At 39.5% G+C, this 23,465-nt stretch overlaps 1 protein-coding gene across 5 annotated transcripts; it reads left to right on the top strand.

Moving 5' to 3' along the window:
* Nucleotides 1–157: 157 nt before the first annotated feature.
* Nucleotides 158–22,325, top strand: LOC307143031 (uncharacterized protein). Of its 5 annotated transcripts, none has more exons than XM_079844279.1 (18): nucleotides 158–258; nucleotides 868–1,050; nucleotides 4,156–4,276; nucleotides 4,349–4,551; nucleotides 4,927–5,010; nucleotides 6,565–6,733; nucleotides 6,818–6,889; nucleotides 6,987–7,102; nucleotides 8,601–8,671; nucleotides 8,869–9,103; nucleotides 10,441–10,518; nucleotides 10,589–10,711; nucleotides 12,384–12,554; nucleotides 15,396–15,508; nucleotides 19,096–19,237; nucleotides 19,311–19,447; nucleotides 21,986–22,088; nucleotides 22,169–22,325. In XM_079844279.1, exons 2-18 carry the CDS (start codon nucleotides 877–879, stop codon nucleotides 22,226–22,228), a joined length of 2,172 nt encoding a protein of 723 aa, XP_079700405.1. In that variant the 5' UTR covers nucleotides 158–258; nucleotides 868–876; the 3' UTR covers nucleotides 22,229–22,325. The 5 variants fall into 5 exon arrangements, with proteins under 5 accessions (XP_079700405.1, XP_079700407.1, XP_079700406.1 ...); XM_079844277.1 differs by having other exon boundaries at nucleotides 168–461; XM_079844281.1 differs by lacking the exon at nucleotides 12,384–12,554 and having other exon boundaries at nucleotides 162–258; nucleotides 22,169–22,307.
* Nucleotides 22,326–23,465: the final 1,140 nt, after the last annotated feature.

Consider the following 23,465-nt stretch of genomic DNA (forward strand, 5'->3'; position numbering starts at 1 on the left):
ATGTCACGGACGTCAACAACCCATATATTATTTTAAATGACCAGTTAAACGTAGAAAAGGCACCCGCTTCGTGGGTGAACCTTATATACTTGTTTGGGAACCGCGTTTCTTATTACGGAGTTTGTGGGGTTCTTTTGCAGGACGTCCCACGCACGACACACACACACACACACACACACACACACACACACACACACACACACGGTCTGCTCTCGCTGATGAACGAACATTCCAAGTAATTGCTGAAAAATTCTGAAGGTGATACATTAACATCCGTTTCTAGGCGACCGTGAACGTTTGAACGTTTTGTTAGAACGCGAAAGGAAAACAGTTCAGTCACTGAGGCAGCGTTTGGAGAAGTGTGCGTGTGTTTCGCGGGTTATTTCACTTTTAAAACAGTAATAACTTTTAAGAGTAACTTAAATGGTTTTGAATAACGGGAGGAGATGTGCACGGCACAGGTAAGATCTGTATTTATAAACCTTTCCGTGGAGAGTCGCTCATTTTACAGATTTTTTTTTAAAGGGCAACACATCACGATCTGGCTTTGTTGTAAATATGTGTTATATTAATGTACCTCGTATTATCTGGTGCTTTCGCTTCATTATTTTCGCCGAAAAACAATTGTAACTGAAAGTAGTAAAGTTTTCATGCTAGAAAACCGCAAAGTCGTTTAAAAGAAAAAAAGAAAAAACATGTGCGCATGCGCGCCGCCTCTGCAACAACAGCTGTCAAAGGATATTTAAACAACATGAGCAGATCACGTGTTTAAATGTACACATCTAAACACATCAAAAACACTGATCTTGGATAAGTTTAAGATCAAAGATAGATACAGATAACATGTATCTCTATGTCTGTTTATAGGATGGAAAGATGTTGCAGGACATGGAGCAGCGACTGCAGGAGGAAGGTTTGGACCCCTCGGCCTCCATTAATGAGCGCTTGTCTCTGCTGTGGCAGCTTTACAAGAGCGGTGAAAGTACCGTGAAGTCCCTCAACCAACAGATACAAGATCTGCAGAAGGAACGCGTGGCTGAGATCGAAAAGGTGAGTTGGGCTAAAGAAAAGACAACCCTGGAGACTCATCATTGGGGCGAGTGGGGTAAGATGAGCCAGTTGGTAAGTTGACCTGCCCCCTTTATTTTGGCAACCGTACACTTTTATTGTCATCCGACCATATATTTTGGAACCACCCATCATTTCTGCCAAGACTGTGGAAAGGAGAAACACATGGGGAGGAGTGGAAGGCAGCCATTTTACTGTTTTTGACTTACATTTTTGCATAACAGGCAGTTAAAATATGCAAATTTCTCCAGGTCTAAAATTATTTAGGTAACACTTTACAATGAGGTTCATTAGATAACATGAACTAATCATGAGCTGCACTTATAAAGCATTTATTTACCTTTGTTAATGTTAATTACAACATTTACTAATGCATTTTTCAAATCTTGTTAATATTAGTTAATGCACTGTGAACTAACATGAACAAACCATGAACAGCTGGATGTTTATGAACTAACGTTAACAAATATTAACTAGTGCTGAACAGAGGTGTTGTTCATGGTTAGTTAATGTTAACTAACGCATTAACAAATGTTAACTATTGTCAAGTGTTACCATTTTTTATGATCCATATTGGTGATTTAGAAATGTATAAAATCATGCAAATCATTTAGCTAAATATTAGCCTGAATTGGTAAGATAGCTAGTTTTGTCCAAAATGGCAGCTATGGGGCAAAGTGAGCCAAATCCTGTGGGGTAAATTGAACCAGCGCTGTACTTATCCCCCAACAGTAGGGACTGTAGTTAAGTTAAAAATCTAAATCTAAATCTAAGTATAAACTGGTATAATCTCAATGTCATATTACGCAACTGGTTTAGTCTCTCTTTTTTTTTTCTTAGTTTGAGTTTATTTGTTAGGAACAATGAACACGTACACCAAACCCTTCTCTGATAAGAACCAGAAGATGCTTAATCCTATATATCTTTCCACTGGTAGTCCCTAATGGCCTAACATGTTTGACAATCGCAGAAAAACTCCCATGCCAAGAACCTTTTGACTAAAATATTTATTAGTTTCATTGACATTTATTCTAATTCAGTTTTTTTTTAATGTTACTCAGCAAACTCTCTGTTTATTTAGTCTGTTTATGGGAAGCTTACAACTTTGGTGTTCAACATATTGTTTCAGAAACTTTATTTGGTTGGTTTTATGTTGCTTTAAGAAATGAAATATGACTATTTGTAAATGGAAATTTGAGTTTTTTTAGAGGTAAATTATCTTTTTAATTTCACTTGGGTTTGAATTATATTCAGTTAGATGGTCTATTTACACCCAGATGGTTCAACTTACCCACTGACTCAGATCAACTTACCCCTAACCTGGGGTAAATTGAGCCACAGGAACACTTTTTTTATAAGCAGCCATATTTTTAGAACCCTTTGTCATTGATGCATTCTGATAATTTAACATGATAGGAAGATACTTTAGATACTCTCAGTGTACTTCTGCCTAATCTTCTCTTTTCCCACATAAGTGAAAAAAAAGGCTCATCTTACCCCACTCACTTGTATTTTCTTTCAGATCCATATGAGTGTCTGTGGAACACAAAACGAAACATTTAAGTAGATAGAAAACAATAAATGCAAAACACTGAAGAGAATTTGTGCGTTCCCAGGTTCAGCAATACATCAATCACATTAAGAGTCTCACTAAGACCAGAGACTCTGTGGCTTTACATCTCGAACAAGAAAATATTTATTAGTTTCAGTGATATTTATTCATTTATTCTAATTCAGTTTTTATTTAATGTTACTCAGCAAACTCTCTGTTTATTTAGTCTGTTTATGGGAAGCTTACAACTTTGGTGTTCAACATATTGTTTCAGAAATGCAAACAATTGAAGATATTGAAATTTCAACTTTATTTGGTTGGTTTTATGTTGCTTTAAGAAATGAAATATGACTATTTGTAAATGGAAATTGGAGGGTTTTTTTGAGGTAAATTATCTTTTTAATTTCACTTGGGTTTGAATTATATTCAGTTAGATGGTCTATTTACACCCAGATGGTTCAACTTACCCACTGACTCAGATCAACTTACCCCTAACCTGGGGTAAATTGAGCCACAGGAACACTTTTTTTATAAGCAGCCATATTTTTAGAACCCTTTGTCATTGATGCATTCTGATAATTTAACATGATAGGAAGATACTTTAGATACTTTCAGTGTACTTCTGCCTAATCTTCTCTTTTCCCACATAAGTGAAAAAAAAGGCTCATCTTACCCCACTCACTTGTATTTTCTTTCAGATCCATATGAGTGTCTGTGGAACACAAAACGAAACATTTAAGTAGATAGAAAACAATAAATGCAAAACACTGAAGAGAATTTGTGCGTTCCCAGGTTCAGCAATACATCAATCACATTAAGAGTCTCACTAAGACCAGAGACTCTGTGGCTTTACATCTCGAACAAGAAAATATTTATTAGTTTCAGTGATATTTATTCATTTATTCTAATTCAGTTTTTATTTAATGTTACTCAGCAAACTCTCTGTTTATTTAGTCTGTTTATGGGAAGGTTACAACCTTGGTGTTCAACATATTGTTTCAGAAATGCAAACAATTGAAGATATTGAAATTTCAACTTCATTTGGTTGGTTTTATGTTGCTTTAAGAAATGAAATATGACTATTTGTAAATGGAAATTGGAGGTTTTTTTTGAGGTAAATTATCTTTTTAATTTCACTTGGGTTTGATTCATATTCAGTTAGATGGTCTATTTACACCCAGATGGTGCAACGTACCCACTGACTCAGATCAACTTACCCCTAACCTGGGGTAAATTGAGCCACAGGAACACTTTTTTTTTAACACTTTTTTTATAAGAAGCCATATTTTTAGAACCCTTTGTCATTGATGCATTCGGATCATTTAACATGATACTTTAGATACTTTCAGTGTACTTCTGCCTAATTTTCTCTCATTCCACATAAGTTTAAAAATGGCTCATCTTACCCCACTCCCCCCTACTCACTTGTATTTTCTTTCAGATCCATATGAGTGTCTGTGGAACACAAAACGAAACATTTAAGTAGATAGAAAACAATAAATGCAAAACACTGAAGAGAATGTGTGCGTTCCCAGGTTCAGCAATACATCAATCACATTAAGAGTCTCACTAAGACCAGAGACTCTGTGGCTTTACATCTCGAACAAGAAAATATAACGCTCCGTGCTACTCTGGATGATATCCACCTGCAACAAGGTGCGTTTCTGTCCGTTCTCTCCTCCGTCAGGCTCGCTCTTCTCCACTCATATGACATCTGAATCTATACAGAGGCACAGAGGAGCGAGGTCTCTGAGATGTTACTTCAGGAAGGTCTGGCTGATATTATTCCCATCAGCTTGAGTGAACAGGTGGCCTACCTCCTCGCAGACAGAGCCTCCCTGCTGGAGAAAATACAAAGCCAGGATGTGGATGTAAAGACCGCATGCGATCCTGATGTCCATAAGGAGCACAGATGTGACAATGTGGTCAAAGTAAGAGAATCAGTTCTCAAGTTGTTTTACTTTCCCACATGTCAAGTCAAATGTATTTATACACATTGCTTTAAAGCAGCTTTACAGAAATTCATGATGTTAGTGTCTATTTTAACTTAACTTCATGCCTTACAGTCGCATTTAGAAGAGCTGGACGATAATATAGTTTACATTTTGCCACGATACAACCAATCAAGCAGTTGAGATTTGCTATATAGTATATATTGCTTTATGTGAGTATACTGTATATATTTTAGAGTTTTCCAACAATATAACATCATGTTCCTGACCTAATTTTTGTTTTCGGTTTTTGTATGAAAGTGCAAAATGTCTGATTAGAGACTTAATAAATAAACCTCCTCGTCTTTCCACAAGGTGTCACCACTACACGTTCAGAGCCCTTGGAAGCGGCTCCTAGGACTCAGAAAGGCAGCTCAGAGTAAACAGAAGTTAATGCCTGTATGTTTATAAATATTAACCTGATGCATGTAATTTAAATGCACAATAAAAAGCAAGAGGAGAGATTTCAGAGGCGTTAGTATCGCTTCTTGTTAGTCTTATTTCAGGTGGATTCCAACAAACCTTACTGGATACTGTGTTTCATTTACACAAGGACCTCTTTTACTAACTTGATACTTACTTTCTTTACACTTTTACAAACTTTGCAATATACTATACACTTTCTTTCTACTTTACACTTGCTAACTTTTGATTCCTTTTACGTTTACCATCTGTACAGTTTACTTTATTCCATTTACTTTACACTTTTACTTATTTGACACTTTACTTTATAGTTTTACTAACCTTTGGTTTCTTTACACTTTTAACATCTTTTCAGTTTACTTTCTTTTACTTTACACTTTTATTTTACTAACCTTTGGTTTCTTTACACTTTTACCATCTTTACAGTTTACTTTCTTTTACTTTACACTTTTACTTTCTTTTACTTTACACTTTTACTAACCTTTTTTTCTTTACACTTTTACAATCTTTACAGTTTACTTTCTTTTACTTTACACTTTTACTTTATATTTTTTACTAACCTTTGGTTTCTTTACACTTTTACCATCTTTACAGTTTACTTTCTTTTACTTTACACTTTTACTAACCTTTGGTTTCTTTACACTTTTACCATCTTTACAGTTTACTTTCTTTTACTTTACAGTTTTACTAACCTTTGGTTTCTTTACACTATTACCATCTTTACAGTTTACTTTCTTTTACTTTACAGTTTTACTAACCTTTGGTTTCTATACACTTTTACCATCTTTACAGTTTACTTTCTTTTACTTTACACTTTTACTAACCTTTGGTTTCTTTACACTTTTACCATCTTTACAGTTTACATTCTTTTACTTTACAGTTTTACTAACCTTTGGTTTCTTTACACTTTTACCATCTTTACAGTTTACTTTCTTTTACTTTACACTTTTACTAACCTTTGGTTTCTTTACACTTTTACCATCTTTACAGTTTACTTTCTTTTACTTTATATTTTTACTAACCTTTGTAAAGTAAATTGTAAAGATAGTAAAAGAAACCACCTTTACTAACTTGACACTTACTTTACACTTTTACTTTACAAAGGTTTACTAACCTTTACAGTATACTGTGTTTAATTTACACAAAGACCACTTTACTTCTGGTTTCTTTTACTTTACACTTTTAAATCTTTACAATTTACTTTACACTTTCTTTTACTTTAGACTTTAACTAACCTTTGATTTCTTTCACGTTTACGTTTACTATCTTTACAATTTACTTCACACTTTTACTTTACAGTTTTTCTAACCTTCACAGTGCACAATGTTTTTAATTTACACAAGGACCACTTTTACAAACCTTTGATTCATTTTCTTGTGAATGTTTTTTCCCCAAGCATGCAAGTTGAGGATTTCTTGAAGCAGCATCTTAGTTCCTGTCGTGCTCAGTGCCTACAAAGCATGGATTGGTTAATGAAATACACAAAATGCCACTGTTCAAATGGTCTTATATGAGTGTTTGTGTTTGTAGCAGGCGGTTGACCTGCAGTGCAGTGGGGACGACAAGCTGAAGGGACGGACGTTGCAAGAACTGGAGCGAGATGTAGAAGAGGCCTCAACCCGGCTCGCTATGGCCCACAAGGAGATCCGCAGACTCACAGATGAGCTCGAGTCTGCTCACTTGACACAGAAAGCTTACGGTAAATCACTTCACTGGTCTCACACTAGAGATAAGAAGATGCACTAATAAACATACTGACATCAAAATCATGCGTTTGTTTTAGAACCAGAGCTGCAAGAAGCACAAATGGAAGTTGAGCACCTCCGACACGAAGTGGAGAAAGTGAAACGCTGTGGTATATTTGATTCCCCATTTCTCATTCTTGTGCATCTTAGTAACCAACCCACCTGTAGTATGACTTCATGGAGTCAGAGAATATTTTGTCTTTTTAGAAGTTGCTGAACTGCGAAAAATAAAAGAGATAAAAGAGAAACAGGAAGAAGAATTGTGTCACCTTAGGGTGACTGTGAAGAGACTACAGGAAGAGCGTGTGCATTTGCTTGAAATGGTGAGATAATCATCTATTTGAAGATACAGAAATAAATGATTCTTCCAGAAACATATACATAAATATACATTACCGTTCAAAAATATGGGGCCAGTAATATTTTTTTTTAAAAGAAATTGAAAGAAACTTTTAGAGAGGATGCATTAAATTGATCAAAAGTGACAGTCAAAACATTTGTTACAAAAGATTTATATTTCAAATGAACACTGTTGTTTTGAACTGCATTTTACAATATATTCACATAGAAAAAAGTTATTTTTAATTGTAATAACATGTAAATGTGTGTGCAAACGTTTTATAACTTTTTACACACACATATACACTCACCTAAAGGATTATTAGGAACACCTGTTCAATTTCTCATTAATGCAATTATCTAATCAACCAATCACATGGCAGTTGCTTCAATGCATTTAGGGGTGTGGTCCTGGTCAAGACAATCTCCTGAACTCCAAACTGAATGTCAGAATGGGAAAGAAACGTGATTTAAGCAATTTTGAGCGTGGCATGGTTGTTGGTGCCAGACGGGCCGGTCTGAGTATTTCACAATCTGCTCAGTAACTGGGATTTTCACGCACAACCATTTCTAGGGTTTACAAAGAATGGTGTGAAAAGGGAAAAACATCCAGTGTGCGGCAGTCCTGTGGGCGAAAATGCCTTGTTGATGCTAGAGGTCAGAGGAGAATGGGCCGACTGATTCAAGCTGATAGAAAAAGAGGCTACAATTTGTACGAGCTCACCAAAATTGGACAGTTGAAGACTGGAAAAATGTTGCCTGGTCTGATGAGTCTCGATTTCTGTTGAGACATTCAGATGGTAGAGTCAGAATTTGGCGTTAACAGAATGAGAACATGGATCCATCATGCCCTGTTACCACTGTGCAGGCTGGTGGTGGTGGTGTAATGGTGTGGGGGATGTTTTCTTGGCACACTTTAGGCCCCTTAGTACCAATTGGACATTGTTTAAATGCCACGGCCTACCTGAGCATTGTTTCTGACCATGTCCATCCCTTTATGACCACCATGTACCCATCCTCTGATGGCTACTTCCAGCAGGATAATGCACCGTCACAAAGCTCCAATCATTTCAAATTGGTTTCTTGAACATCACAATGAGTTCACTGAACTAAAATGGCCCCCACAGTCACCAGATCTCAACCCAATAGAGCATCTTTGGGATGTGGTGGAACGGGAGCTTCGTGCCCTGGATGTGCATCCCACAAATCTCCATCAACTGCAAAATGCTCTCCTATCAATATGGGCCAACATTTCTAAAGAATGCTTTCAGCACCTTGTTGAATCAATGCCACGTAGAATTAAGGCAGTTCTGACGGTGAAAGAGGGTCAAACACAGTATTAGTATGTGTTCCTAATAATCCTTTAGGTGAGTGTATAAGTGTGTGTACACGCACAAAGACACACACATTATATTACTTCATCCTAAGTGAGTTGCGCCATAAAAATGATCAAAACACCATTCATCTTATTTTACTTAACAGGCAGAAGCCCCTGACAGCACTTTTGCTCCACCAAAGGGAAAGAAGCCGCAGGAAGAGGATATTCATAAACGGTTCGGCCTCGGTTTGACTGTATATATTCGATAAACATACTCATGCTAATGGACGGACCGTATTTATACATATTTTTATGTGAATAAAGACGAAGACGGTCGATGTGCACCTGGCCGTCAATCATTCCACTGAGAAAACATTGACACACCCTCTGGAAAGCTCAGGTTGTGAAATGAGGGGACTCGTGTTTTTACAGGTGTCTTAACGAGATGCAGGAGAGGTTGATCATGCTGCAAGATCTGACGCAGGTCACACTGAAGCTGCGGATGGAGTTTGAGATGGAGGCGGACCTGCGGAGGAGGGCGGTGGACGAATGTGAAGAGCAGAAGAGGAGGACGACGGAGGCAGAGCAGTTAGTGCGAGACTTCCAGAACCTCTGCGAGAAGCAGGCGGACGATTACAGGACCACGGTCGGCAGCCTTCAGGTGGAGGTGAGGACTTGAGAAGGAAAACAGAGCCGGCCCAAGGCATAAGCGAACTAAGCGGCTGCTTAGGGCCCCTTGGCCACTAGGGGGGCCCCAAGAGCACATTAAATGACTTTTTGTTGGATGTTATTTTATGATGATTGAAATCGTGAAATGGCCTCAAACAATTACTAAATAAACTACAAAATGTTACGTTTTCTAATATATGCACGGATTGATTCTGACAGCACTGCACGAGCTCGCGGCGGGCCGGACATTATTTGCTGGTTAGCCAGGGTTCAAAGTGCGAGAAGGCGCTGAAATTGTACTACTCGTCAGTTGCCCGGTAACCTTTTTATCAATGGATGGATTTGAGAATGCGCTATGGTTTAGTGCGAATATCTTGTCTATCGTGCTGCATGTTTTGGACCGAGTACAGCATAGCTTCCAGTTTCTCAGTAGGCTAAATGTTTTTCTGCAAGTGCTATCCCCTTGGAATTATAAGTTGTGTTCATTTTGGAAGTTTTTATTTAGAAAATAAAAAGGTTCTTTCTACACAGTCGAATGAAATGCAAAAATTAAATGTTATTTCCGCCAAATTGAATGTTTGAAAGAAATCAACATTTCTTGTTTTTAAAAGAAGTCTCTTATGGTCAACAAGGCTGCATTTATTTGATCAAAAATACAGTTTAAAAAAAAAAAAAAAAAAAAAAAAAAAAATTATATATATATATATATATATATATATATATATATAGGCTAGTAAATTGTAATTTATTCCTGTGATCAAAGCTGATTTTATCATCATTACTCCAGTCTTCAGTGTCACATGATCCTTCTCATTCTCATATGAGGATTTGATGCTCAACAAACATTTATGATTATCAGTATTGAAAACAGTTGTGTACACTGTTTTTACGATTCTTTGAATGCTTTCTATTTCATATAAATGCTGTTCTTTTGAACCTTCTATATTCATCAAAGAATCCTGGGGAAAAGTGAGCATTTTCAGCATCATCTTTTTTTTAATGTACATATTATCCCAGTCTGAACTGGAGTACTGTAAGACTTTGAATATTAACACCTGACCACTCTTATGGGTTTGCTACTGTTACAAATAAAAACCATATACGGGTAAAAACATGACAGCCAGACATGATAATAACTCAGCTACAATTAATATAGCATTGACACTGGGTGTGCGAATTGTAGGAATTGACAATAGTCAATTGTATTGGTGGCACCGAGGGGCCCCCAAATAAAATTCTGCTTAGGGCCGCATAAGGGCTTGGGCCGGCCCTGAAGGAGTTTACACAAGTTTAATACAGCAAACGCTTTCATGCTTGTGTCTTGTGTGTTCACAGATCAGAGATTTAGTATCTAAGGTACGAGAGCTAGAGGTGCAGGATGTGGAAAGACAGTGTGACGAACACCTGAAGCAGGTAACCAGAGCGATTTGACTTTGATTTGGTCATTAGTTATGCTAAGGGACTAAATCACTGACTTTTTTAGTTGTCGTCTCTGGATGCTGAAGTTCACCGGCTGAAGCTTGTCCTCCAGGAGGAGCAGCAGAAGACCAGGCAGCTGACAAAGACCACGCAGATGGAAATCGATCAGGCCAGAGCTTTGGTCCAGGTAAAGGAACCCCTATAGAGTGCAACAGGGCCCGTACACTTTTTCAGCAGCGTTGTATTTTTTCAATTAATTTCTCCCATAGGGATTTGAGAAAAGTCTTGGTTTAAGCCATGAATCAAGCCAAGCAGCTACGAGGTGAATCACAACATGTTGTATATGAAAATATTTGAAAATTGGACAAAGGTACAAGACTGTGTACTTAACGTATTTAGTGATGGATAGAACTACAATCCCATGATGCATTGCAAACAGCATAATCAAATTTAAAACTACTCATTTAAATAATAGTTAAAGTTTATTGCAAAATATGCATGCATATATTAATATATTTAAAGGGATAGTTCACCTCAAAATGAAAATTAGCACATGATTTACTCCTCAAGTCATCCTAGGTGTGTATGACATTCTTCTTTCAGACGGATACAATCTGAGTTATATTAAAAATTACCTGGCTCTTCAAAGCTTTAAAATGGCATAGAATTGTTGGGTCGTTTTTCAAGTCTATAAAAGTGCATCTATCCATCATATAACTGCTCCATACGGCTCCGGGGGTTAATAAAGGCCTTCTGAAGTGAACGGCCGCGTTTGTATAAGAAAAATATCCATATTTAAAACTTTATAGACTAAAATAACTAGTTTTCAACTTATGGCGAAAGAGTAACCCTTGAACCCTTACGCATGCGTATTGACAACGCAGAAGTGCAGAGGATAGAGCAAAACAAAACACTGGTAATGAATTAGAAGTCTAAAGTCTAAAACTTTAGAATTTGGTACATAAATAAATAATAAATAAAAATAAATAAATAAAAAAAATAATAATTTTTAAAGAGAAATGGCTGAGAATTTCGATATAAGAGAAGAGGGGCTTGAGTTTGTTGCCCAGCACTATCCATGAGACACGTTAAAGCTTGTGATGCTCCTGTACATTGTGTTAGGGGTTACTCTTTTAGTGTAAGTCGACTTGTGTACTGCTGACCACCGGAGGCTAGTTATTTTAGGTTATAAAGTTTTAAAAGATATTTTTCTTACACAAACACACCACTTCGCTTCAGAAGGCCTTTATTAACCCCTGGAGCCGTATGAAGCAGTTATATGGAGTGATTGTTAATGAGATGAACGCAACACACGCCTCACGAGCAGCGGGACTTTTATTATGCCACAGTCGCCGGCGCCACTTCCAGTTTTCCGCTCATGAGTGTGAGGTAACGCAGCTCTGTTGATCATATTAGACACATCTGAGTGTGTTGATGATGGGATGGCGTTACTCTGTGTGTTCTCTCACCGGCTGCTATGACACTTGTTCACACTGCAGTGAGAGTAAAGCGTTTCTGCAGAATAAAACCCGGAAACCGAGGGGAACGCGGATATGACGCAATCGACAGGCGACGCCCTCACACGTCCAGGTTTCTTGGTTAAAATAGCATCTCACGATTTATAAATAGTTGGAAACATTTGGGATATTGCAAGTACTCAACTGAACAAAATATATAACGCTGGCCTAGTGGTTTTGGGATATTTTACTGAAAAAATGTTACGTAGTGCAGCTTTAAACTCTCAGGAGGTACTTCAAGTAAATATTTTTATGTTTTTTATGAGGTACACTGATAAAAAAAGTGTGGTCTGTTGTGACCTCATAAATGACATTGAAAAGGTCTTCACACTCTAACATCAGTCACAGGAAGTCCAGCTTCAGCAGGATGCAGAGGAGCAGAAGAGTATGCTTAAGGAGCTCCAGAACATCCAGAACATCCTCAGCACCACCAAACAAGAGCTGCTGTCCCAGAGGAGAAACAACAAACAACTCCAAAACCACATCAGTGACGCCGAGCAGGAAAACCTCAGGGTACCTGATCAGATCTGACATTTGTGTTGCTGAGGAATCTTAAAGGGTTAGTTCGCCCAAAAATTAAAATTCTGTCATTGATTTGTCACCCTCATGTCATGTCGTTCCAAACATGTAAGACTTTCATTCATCTTCAGAACACAGATTAAGATATTTTTGATGAAATCTGAGAGCGTTCTGTCCCTCCATTGACAAAGCTAGTGAAGACTCCAGTGGTTTAACCTCAATCTTATGACACAACGCAAGTGATTTGTTTGTGCAAAAAAACACAATTTACCACTTTCTTAACATAATATGAATCTCCACGTACGACATGAGGGTGAGTAATTGACAGAATTGTAATTTTTGGGTGAACTATCCCTTTAAATGTGCTTTAGTCACCAGGGGGCGTATAGAGTGCCGAAGTTATGACGTCACTTTGTAGGACAACCCGGAAGTTAGCGGCGCATGGGTTCCCTCGGTCGAAAAGCCATGCATTTTCCCCATAGACTTTTGGAAAATCGCAAAAAATAAGATCGGTGTTCAACAAAGAGTTATGACCCTTACACATTTTGTCTATCAAGATAATCTTTACAAGTTAATCCAAAATGTATACATTTTGAAGCCTAAATAAAGCCGTCAGATATAAAATGCTAACGGTAGGCTATAAACGGACTACAGCACACCATGGTCGCGGATCAACGTCATCATCAAGCTTCCTCAAACTTTATTTAAAAAGCACGCTCGCTCATTATGATCTGCGCTGTGTATGAACACTTATCCACTTTTTCATGAGAAATATTGCCCATTCGTTTGTTCCAAAAATGTTAGAAACTAATTTTGTTTATGCGTGCCTCTCTGAGATTTTTTTATCTTTTGTTAATGTTTTTTCAGACAATATGATTATCACTGTGATAACATTAAATGACATGAAACACAACCCAGTCTCTTTTTGGTAAATGCAAGTTTATGTATGATCAATAATACAAAAGTATAAGTAAAAGGTATAATAAGCTATACATGAAATAAAGCAAACAATTCAGTCAAACATTCAAAGTCAGTGCTAGTCGGCTACAACGGTAACGTAAAGTTATAGCCTAAAAATAAAAAAGTAATGAAACTTCACTTTGCCTTCAGCCTAAACGATTTGCCAGGGAACAAATTATAGATCCATGAGACCAAAGATCGGCCGTTACAAGATATATAGCTGGAGACACACCACAGAGACATCAGAGCCAGCGGGAGACGGCAGAAGGACTGGCCGATGAAAGGCTACTCTCGCCGGGGTTAATGAGCGCTGCTGATCCACTGGAGCTCACAACTCCGAAAATGCCAGATAAAATGTTCAAATAGGCGCTCTTCTTATAAATAAACCACAGATTTGAGCTTTAAACAACATTATCGCCTGAAAAAGTCTTAAAACTACGTTTTGTCACACATTAACAGTAGATTTTAACAAAAAAAGATGTGTAAACACAGCCCATGTCAGCCTCTTCTCAACGACACGAGCCGCTGGCAGAAGCCCCGCCCATGACGCGAATTTGCGTCTGTTGTGAAGTGAATGTCCCACGCGAATGAAGCGAGTAAACTCAAAATGTTCAAGCATCCAACTTCGCGCAATTTATTCACGCCACATAAGTTCTTCATAAGTGAGGCTGAAATGCAGGCTAGTGAGAGATTTCCTGTTTGTCACGATGACGTCTAAAGTCCCCGCCAAAGGATGTAGTCTCTTTTAGCAACTTGTTAGCAACCACCGTTTTTAAGACACAAAGTAAAAAAAAAAAAAACACAAGCAGGTTTTAACTAACGTGTTTTATGTCATAGATCAAAACGTGTAAATATTTAGAGGCTTTGTTAACCACAGATCTTATTTCAGGCGATTTAGCAAAAACCCAATCAAAAAACCCATAGACTTTAGGGCGAGGGAACCGGAAGTGCTAAAATGCTAACTCGCTTCCGCGTTTTGGCCTACAAAGTGACGTCATAACTTTGGCACTCTATTACAGAAACATCTTAAAGGGTTAGTTCACCCAAAAATGAAAATTATGTCATTAATTACTTACCCTCATGTCGTTCGATTCCCGTAAGACCTCCGTTCATCTTCGGAACACAAATGAAGATATTTTAGTTGAAATCTGATGGCTCTGAAAGGCCTCCATTGGCACAATGCACGGTTCACTCTCAAGACCCTTAAAAGGTACTAAAGACGACTATACAAAGTCCATCTCACTACAGTGGTTCTACAATAACTTAATAAAGTGACGAGAATAGTTTTTGTGCGCAAAAAAACCCTTAATAACGACTTATATCATGATGAACGATTTCAAAACAAGGCATCATGAAGCTTCGAAGCGTTATGAATCAGTGAGTCGATTCAGCTGTTTGAATCGCCAAAGTCACGTGTTTCAGCAGTTTGACACGCGATCCGAATCATGAGTCGACTCACTGATTCATAACGCTTCGAAGCTTCATGATGAATTCATTATTTTCGGCCGAGAGTTTACTTGATAAAGTTTTAAATATGGATATTTTTCTTACACAAACACATCGATTCGCTTCAGAAGGCCTTTATTAACACCCCAGAGCCGCGTGGAGCAGTTATATGATGGACAGATGCACTTTTTATGGACTTCAAAAACAGAGCAACTATAAATCCACTTCTAATTCTTGGATTAGCCTGGACTTTTGTAATATAACTCAGATTTTATTTGTCTGAAAGAAGAATGTCATGTACACCTAGGATGACTTGAGGGGGACTTTATGGGCTAATTTTCATTTTAGGGTGAACTATCCCTTTAAGCTAAATGTACCAATTTTAACTAATGTACTAACTCGAAATCATTTTGTTTGCTGTACGAATAGCTCCAACAAGACGTCAACAACTTGAGGAACAGACTAGCCAGCAGTCAACAGGAGACGGACGCTCTGAGGACCGAACTTCAGCTAGCTCTGGTTAGCGTGGACGCTGAGAGGAGGTACAGAGGATTATAGTTAGTCTACATGAAACGGAAGTGGAGATAGTCTTCTCTTCACTAATGTGACGTATATCCGAGTGAAATGGCTTCTGCAACAAGAACAAATGTAGGGCGGGACTTGATTTTGTCCATGGGGAATTGATTGGATGGTTGTGGTTTGCTATTGGTGGATCTCATGTGAGTGACAGGTAGGCTCTGCCCAGTAAACATCATCAGAGAAGAGAAGAGATGCTGCAAGAGGGAGGGGAAGTTATTTTGAAGGCACATGAATTTTTAGAAAATCATGAAGTACTCGGATAAATCATTTATAATAAATACTGCAATATTACATTAAAAAAGTGACACATGGTGACTAAAGCCCTATTCGCATGGGATTAGTTTTATCTGGTGTGATTTAGAAATTACTCCCCCACATCTGAACTTTGCGTGGCGCATTCGCACGAGATAAGCTGTGATTTTACTGACTTATCTCCCGGATATGATGCCAAGACTTGTAAAAAAATATCGTTATAGATATAGCTGTATGAAATGATAAACAGTCGTATCGATATAATTTTGATTGTTTTATAATAATACAAATAATTTAGTTCCGTTAGAGAACAGACGCTACAATTAAAAACTTAACTGAGCAATATAATAACAATATATGGCGGAAGATTCAGTTTCAAAGCTAAATGTAAAAGCGCCCATTTAAGCGAGTTGTCATTGTACTGTTCTGTTTTTGTGTTTTTCATTAAGAATAATATTAAACACACCATTCAAGCAATTTACTCCCAAATTGCTCATTCTAAAGTGAAAGTATCCGCGCGGCCGCACAGGAATTCGTAACGGTGCGCATTATATGCAGCCTAGCTCTATTCTTCGTGAAAGATAAAGATAAAAATGCGCACAGGACACAAAAACCTTGCAAAAATGATATACACTCACCTAAAGGATTATTAGGAACACATACTAATACTGTGTTTGACCCTCTTTCGCCTTCAGAACTGCCTTAATTCTACGTGGCATTGATTCAACAAGGTGCTGAAAGCATTCTTTAGAAATGTTGGCCCATATTGATAGGATAGCATCTTGCAGTTGATGGAGATTTGTGGGATGCACATCCAGGGCACGAAGCTCCCGTTCCACCACATCCCAAAGATGCTCTATTGGGTTGAGATCTGGTGACTGTGGGGGCCATTTTAGTTCAGTAAACTCATTGTCATGTTCAAGAAACCAATTTGAAATGATTGGAGCTTTGTGACGGTGCATTATCCTGCTGGAAGTAGCCATCAGAGGATGGGGACATGGTGGTCATTAAGGGATGGACATGGTCAGAAACAATGCTCAGGTAGGCCGTGGCATTTAAACGATGCCCAATTGGCACTAAGGGGCCTAAAGTGTGCCAAGAAAACATCCCCCACACCATTACACCACCACCACCAGCCTGCACAGTGGTAACAAGGCATGACGGATCCATGTTCTCATTCTGTTTACGCCAAATTCTGACTCTACCATCTGAATGTCTCAACAGAAATCGAGACTCATCAGACCCGGCAACATTTTTCCAGTCTTCAACTGTCCAATTTTGGTGAGCTTGTGCAAATTGTAGCCTCTTTTTCCTTTTTGTAGTGGAGATGAGTGGTACCCGGTGGGGTCTTCTGCTGTTGTAGCCCATCCGCCTCAAGGTTGTGCGTGTTGTGGCTTCACAAATGCTTTGCTGCATACCTCGGTTGTAACGAGTGGTTATTTCAGTCAAAGTTGCTCTTCTATCAGCTTGAATCAGTCGGCCCATTCTCCTCTGACCTCTAGCATCAACAAGGCATTTTCTCCCACAGGACTGCCGCATACTGGATGTTTTTCCCTTTTCACACCATTCTTTGTAAACCCTAGAAATGGTTGTGCGTGAAAATCCCAGTAACTGAGCAGATTGTGAAATACTCAGACCGGCCCGTCTGGCACCAACAACCATGCCACGCTCAAAATTGCTTAAATCACGTTTCTTTCCCATTCTGACATTCAGTTTGGAGTTCAGGAGATTGTCTTGACCAGGACCACACCCCTAAATGCATTGAAGCAACTGCCATGTGATTGGTTGATTAGATAATTGCATTAATGAGAAATTGAACAGGTGTTCCTAATAATCCTTTAGGTGAGTGTACGATCCGCCTAATCCCGGCCAAATCACAGAGATGCCGATTCGCACGGGACTAATATTATCACAGGACCTCGGTTTTTGGCGGAATATGGTAGATAGTTTGCGGGGGAATTTTTACTTTACAAATTACAGACATGGCCGATTCGCACGGGATTAAGGTCACAGACATTCTCTGCAATTATTACAAATCACCAGAGGTCCCCAGATAATACTAATCCCGTGCGAATAGGGCTTAATTTAAAAAAGTAAAAAAACAACATTTGTTACTTATTTTAGCTAGTTGCCAATTAAAGGGGGGGTGAAACACTCAGTTTCAGTCAATCTTGAGTACCTATAGAGTAGTATTGCATCCTTCATATCTCCGAAAGTCTTTAGTTTTATTATATTTATAAAAGAAAGATAGGCTGTACCGAGTCTTTCCGGAAAAAAACGAGCGGCTTGAGGCGTATCGTGTGGGCGGAGCTAAAGAGTCACGAGCGTGCCGAGCTATTGCGTTGAGAGCGTCTGAAAGCTGTGACATCCTTAAACGTGAGGAAAAAAAGTTATCCTAAATAAACCATGACTATCAATCATATTTAGCCATACATATATGATCCAGAATCAGATCTAGAGGCTGAAATTGTACAGGAGAAGCAGCAACGACGACTATAGCAGGACGTCTGTATGGTGCTTAGCGGCCTATCATGCGCGAGTTTTACAACATTTGTGTGTGTTTACTCGTGGTTTATGAGGATATAGTTTGGTCTATGGACTATTGTATGTAATTTAATGTTAGCAGTAGCAAGCGGAACGGTTTTGCACGTCAGACTAGTGCGTGTTTACATAGAAAAACAATGGAATAGTAGCGCATTTAAATGAACGAGTCGATAGCTAACAACACAAAGACATTTGAAGCAGTTTTACTCACCGCCTGCTTCCAAAACACAAGTCACGACGTGAACCTTAAATCGCTGGGACTCCATCTTTCAGCATTAGAACAGCTACAAATCCGGCGTCGAACTGTTGCCTTGCTTATAAAACAATCGTCGCTGAAATGCAGGGAACAAACAAAACACTTGCACAACTCTGTTGCTGCTCCGGAAAATCCACTGTCCCATTAATGCTGGGTTCTTTGGGAAGCTGAACAGGGTTGTCTTGCCCTGACAACCAAAAACACACATCTTTGGTGGCATTGTACTAAAATATCTACAACTAAAATGAAATCAAAATAATAAAGACATTTAAAAAAGCTAGTAAAAATGCATTCAAATTATTAAAATTGTAACTAAAATTAAAATGAAAGCAATTGTTTTTATTTATTTAATATAATAATAAAAACTATATTTCTAGTTAGCATCTCAATGATACTAAAACACTGCAGAAAGCTCCAAACATTAAAGATGAATATAAAATGCTGCCTTGTTTATTGATTTAAAGTAACGATTTTTTATTATTTGCTTTATATTTCCAGTAAATACAGCGACAAGCGAATCCACTACAAAAACAAGCTGAGCCGGGCCAGAGGGCTTTACCTGAGAGAGACGGGGTGGCGTGACGAACAAATAAAAGAGCTGGAGAAACAGCTTTTCATTCTGAGGAAACAGGAGGAGAAGGTGACATGGCAGACTGATCAAATATTCAAATATTGTGAGTGAATTTTAAATGATGATATCTGCTCGTCATCAGACGTCACACATGATGAGGATGGTCACGTCTGAAAATGAGAGTCTGCTTCAGAAGAAGAGAGATCTTCTGTTACAGCTGCACGACTTCGAAGAGGCACAGAAAAACGCTTCGGATACGGTTTCCTCCATGCAAATGAGGTACAGTTACTGCTCGAAAGTTTGGGGTCAAGAAGTTAAAGTGACAGTAAAGACATTTAATGTTACAAAAAATACCTATTTCAAATCAACATCACAGTATCCACCAAAAATTAAGCATTTAGAATGATTTCTGAAGGATCATGTGACACTGAAGACTGGAGTAATGATTTTAAAATATAGATAGAAAACAGTTATTTTTTATCAAATAAATGCAGCCTTGGTGAGAATAAGAGACTTAAGAGAAAAAAAATTCAAACCTCAAACTTTTGATCGGTAATGTAGTTTTTCCGATCCACCCATCCATCCATCCGTCCACCCACCCATCCATCCATCCGTCCACCCACCCATCCATCCACCCACCCAACCACCCAATCATCCACCCAACCATTCACCCCATCCATTCACCCAACCACCCATCAATCATCCACCCATCAATCATCCACCCATCCATCCATCCGTCCACCCACCCATCCATCATCCATCTCATCCACCCACCCATTCACCCCATCCACCCCATCCATCCACCCACCCACCCAACCACCCAATCATCCACCCAACCATTCACCCCATCCATTCACCCAACCATCCATCCCATCCACCCACACATTCATCCATCCACCCATCCATCCATTCACCCAACCACCCGTTCATCCATCCATTCACCCAACCACCCATCCGTCCACCCAACCACCCACCCACCAACCCATTCATCCATCCACCCACCCATCAATCATCCACCCATCCATCCATCCACCAACCCATCCATCCATCCACCAACCCACCCAACCATCCATCATCCACCCATCCATTCACCCAACCACCAAACCATCCATCCACCCACCCATTCACCCACCCATCCATCTATCCACCCATTCACCCCATCCACCCACCCACCCATCCATCCACCCATCTATTCACCCAACCACCAAATCATGCATCCATCCATCCCGTCCCATCCACCCAACAATCATCCACCCACCCATCTATTCACCCAACCACCAAACATCCATCCCATCCCATTCACCCCATCCATTCACCCAACCACCCATCCACCCATTCATCTCATCCACCCACCCACCCACCCAACCACCCATCAATCATCCACCCAACCATTCACCCAACCACCCATCAATCATCCACCCAACCATCCATCCCATCCATTCACCCAACCACCCATCAATCATCCACACAACCATCCATCCCATCCACCCATCAATCATCCACCCAACCACCCATCAATCATCCACCCAACCATTCACCCCATCCATTCACCCAACCACCCATCAATCATCCACCCAACCATTCACCCCATCCATTCACCCAACCACCCATCAATCATCCACCCAACCATTCACCCCATCCATTCACCCAACCACCCATCAATCATCCACCCAACCATTCACCCCATCCATTCACCCAACCACCCATCCATCCCATCCACCCACACATTCATCCATGCACCCAACCATCCACCCCATCCATTCACCTAACCACCCACCCATCATCCATCCATCCATCCACCCACCCATCCATCCATTCACCCACCCATTCATCCATCCATTCACCCAACCACCAATCAATCATCCACCCAACCACCCACCCACCATCCCATCCATCCATCCATTCACCCCATCCATTCACCCAACCACCCACCTATCCATCCACCCACCCATCATCCACCCATCTATTCACCCAACCACCAAACCATCCATCCAACAATCATCCACCCAACCACCCACCCAACCACCAAACCACCCATCCATTCACTCGTCAATCATCCACCAAACCATACATCCGTCCATCCATCTACCTATCCATTCACCCAACCACCCACCCATCCATCTATCCACCCATTCACCCCATCCATTCACCCAACCACCCACCTATCCATCCACCCACCCATCTATTTACCCAAACAACATCCATCCATCCAACCACCCACTCATTCATCCATCCATCATCCACCCACCCATTCATCCATCCATCCAACCAACCACCCATCCATCCATCCATCCATCCATCCATCCATCCATCCATCCATCCATCCACCCATTCATCCATCCATCATCCATCCCCCCACCCAAACATTCATCCATCTATCCATCATCCTTCCACCAACCCACCCATTCATCCACCCATCCACCCACCCATTCACCCAACCACCCATCCATCCCCCCACCCAAACATTCATCCATCATCCTTCCACCAACCCACCCATTCATCCATCCATCCAACCACCCACTCATTCATCCATCCATCCACCCACCCATCTAGCCATCATCCATCCACCCACCCACCCATTCATCCATCCATCCAACCACCCACTCATTCATCCATCCATCCACCCACCCATCTAGCCATCATCCATCCACCCACCCACCCATTCATCCATCCATCCATCCATCCACCCATTCATCCATCCATCCACCCACCCATTCATCCATCCATCCAATCTACCCACCCATCCCATCCCACCCAACCACCTACCCACCCATCCATCCATTCATCAAAACTACAAATCTTGTTTAACTTCCTCAGGATAAATTTGCTTGAAGAAGAAAACGGTCAGCTACACCAGACAACAGCACAAATGTCCGAGCACATCGAATGCCTGGCGATCCTGGCCGAGACCAATTGTGATGTGAGTACAAGTACATTCATTTAAATCTAATTAAAAGGTTTACAAAGTAACAATCGATCTGTGCTCATATTATACTGCAGGAAGTCCCTGCTGAGAGTCGTGTCATAGAGGGCGAGGACCAAACCACTCTTCCTACATAAGTCACTTTTCTTTACAGTGTAAATTGTTTAAATTATTTTTTTAAACATACATATTTTTAAATAAAGATCTCAACAACTTTTATTCCTTCATTATCTCAAAAAAACGTCCCTTTTCCTCATGTGAGAACATAATTGCCAATGACAGGGCAGCGAGCCAATAAGAAGTCTGAAAATGCTCCAATATCTGCTCTTTTAGTGCCCGTTCACACTAAGAATGACAACTTTATTAGTGTATATTGTTCTGTTTATTCTAAACGCAAGCTGTTGTGTTGTTGTCTGCCTCTGAGGTTGTTCGGTCATTTTAGACCAAATTTTCTCTTTTTTTCTCTTTTAGACCAAACACTTTTTAAAGTCGCCATAGGAAATTAATGGGAAATACGAAAAATATTTTTTTTTAAAAAGTGCAATTTTAGGGGGGGTACAATCTTCAAATCTCGAAAACATCATGAGTGCAAATTATGCAATGATATTACGCAGCACCTGAAAATAGTCCCAGCGCTCAGTGTGTGAGCAGGTTGTCACGTTGGTTATGTTGACGGAAGTTAGCCTATCTTCAGGCGCTGTGTAATATCATTACTCATGGGACGGCAAAGTTCCTGGATTATTACGCAGGAATGAGAGAATAGTTCCTAGCCATATCGGCCTAGAAAATCACAACTTCTCATTTTCCATCGCTCTTAGTACACGATGGAACTACAGAAGAGTCCAGTTTTAAATAGGAAAAATATTGAAACTCTTTGGTCATTTTTTGAGCGAGATGCTAACGGTCTAATCAGATTCAATGATCTATGCTAAGCTATGTTAAAAGTGCTACCGCCAGACCCAGAGATCGGCTGAATGGATTCGAAAACAGTGAAACTCAACTGTTTAACTCTAGAGGAGACGGAAAATTAGCCTATTTTCAAAAAATCGTGGCGTGTTCCTTTAACATGAAATACAGCTTTAATTGAAATATAATAAAACTTGAAATTTTGTATTATTTTCAATGGGAAATTGCATAAATATTAAGTAGTAGTGTAAAATTCTCTCAAAATACAAAATATTATTGAACAAAAATATATTGCATAGATTTTTTTATGAAAATAAAAAAAGTTACATTTCAGGTGTTGGGTCACTTTTAGACTGCGAACAACACAAGTGTGACTCGCAGGATGGATTCTGATTGGCTGTCAGTGTTTTACAAAAAAAGCAAGTCTTTATCATAGTAGTTATTGTCTTTTATGTTGTGAACGGGTCT

Source organism: Gobio gobio (genome assembly GCF_949357685.1).
Source record: "Gobio gobio genome assembly, chromosome: 19".
In the NCBI taxonomy this organism is placed as follows: Eukaryota; Metazoa; Chordata; class Actinopteri; order Cypriniformes; family Gobionidae; genus Gobio; species Gobio gobio.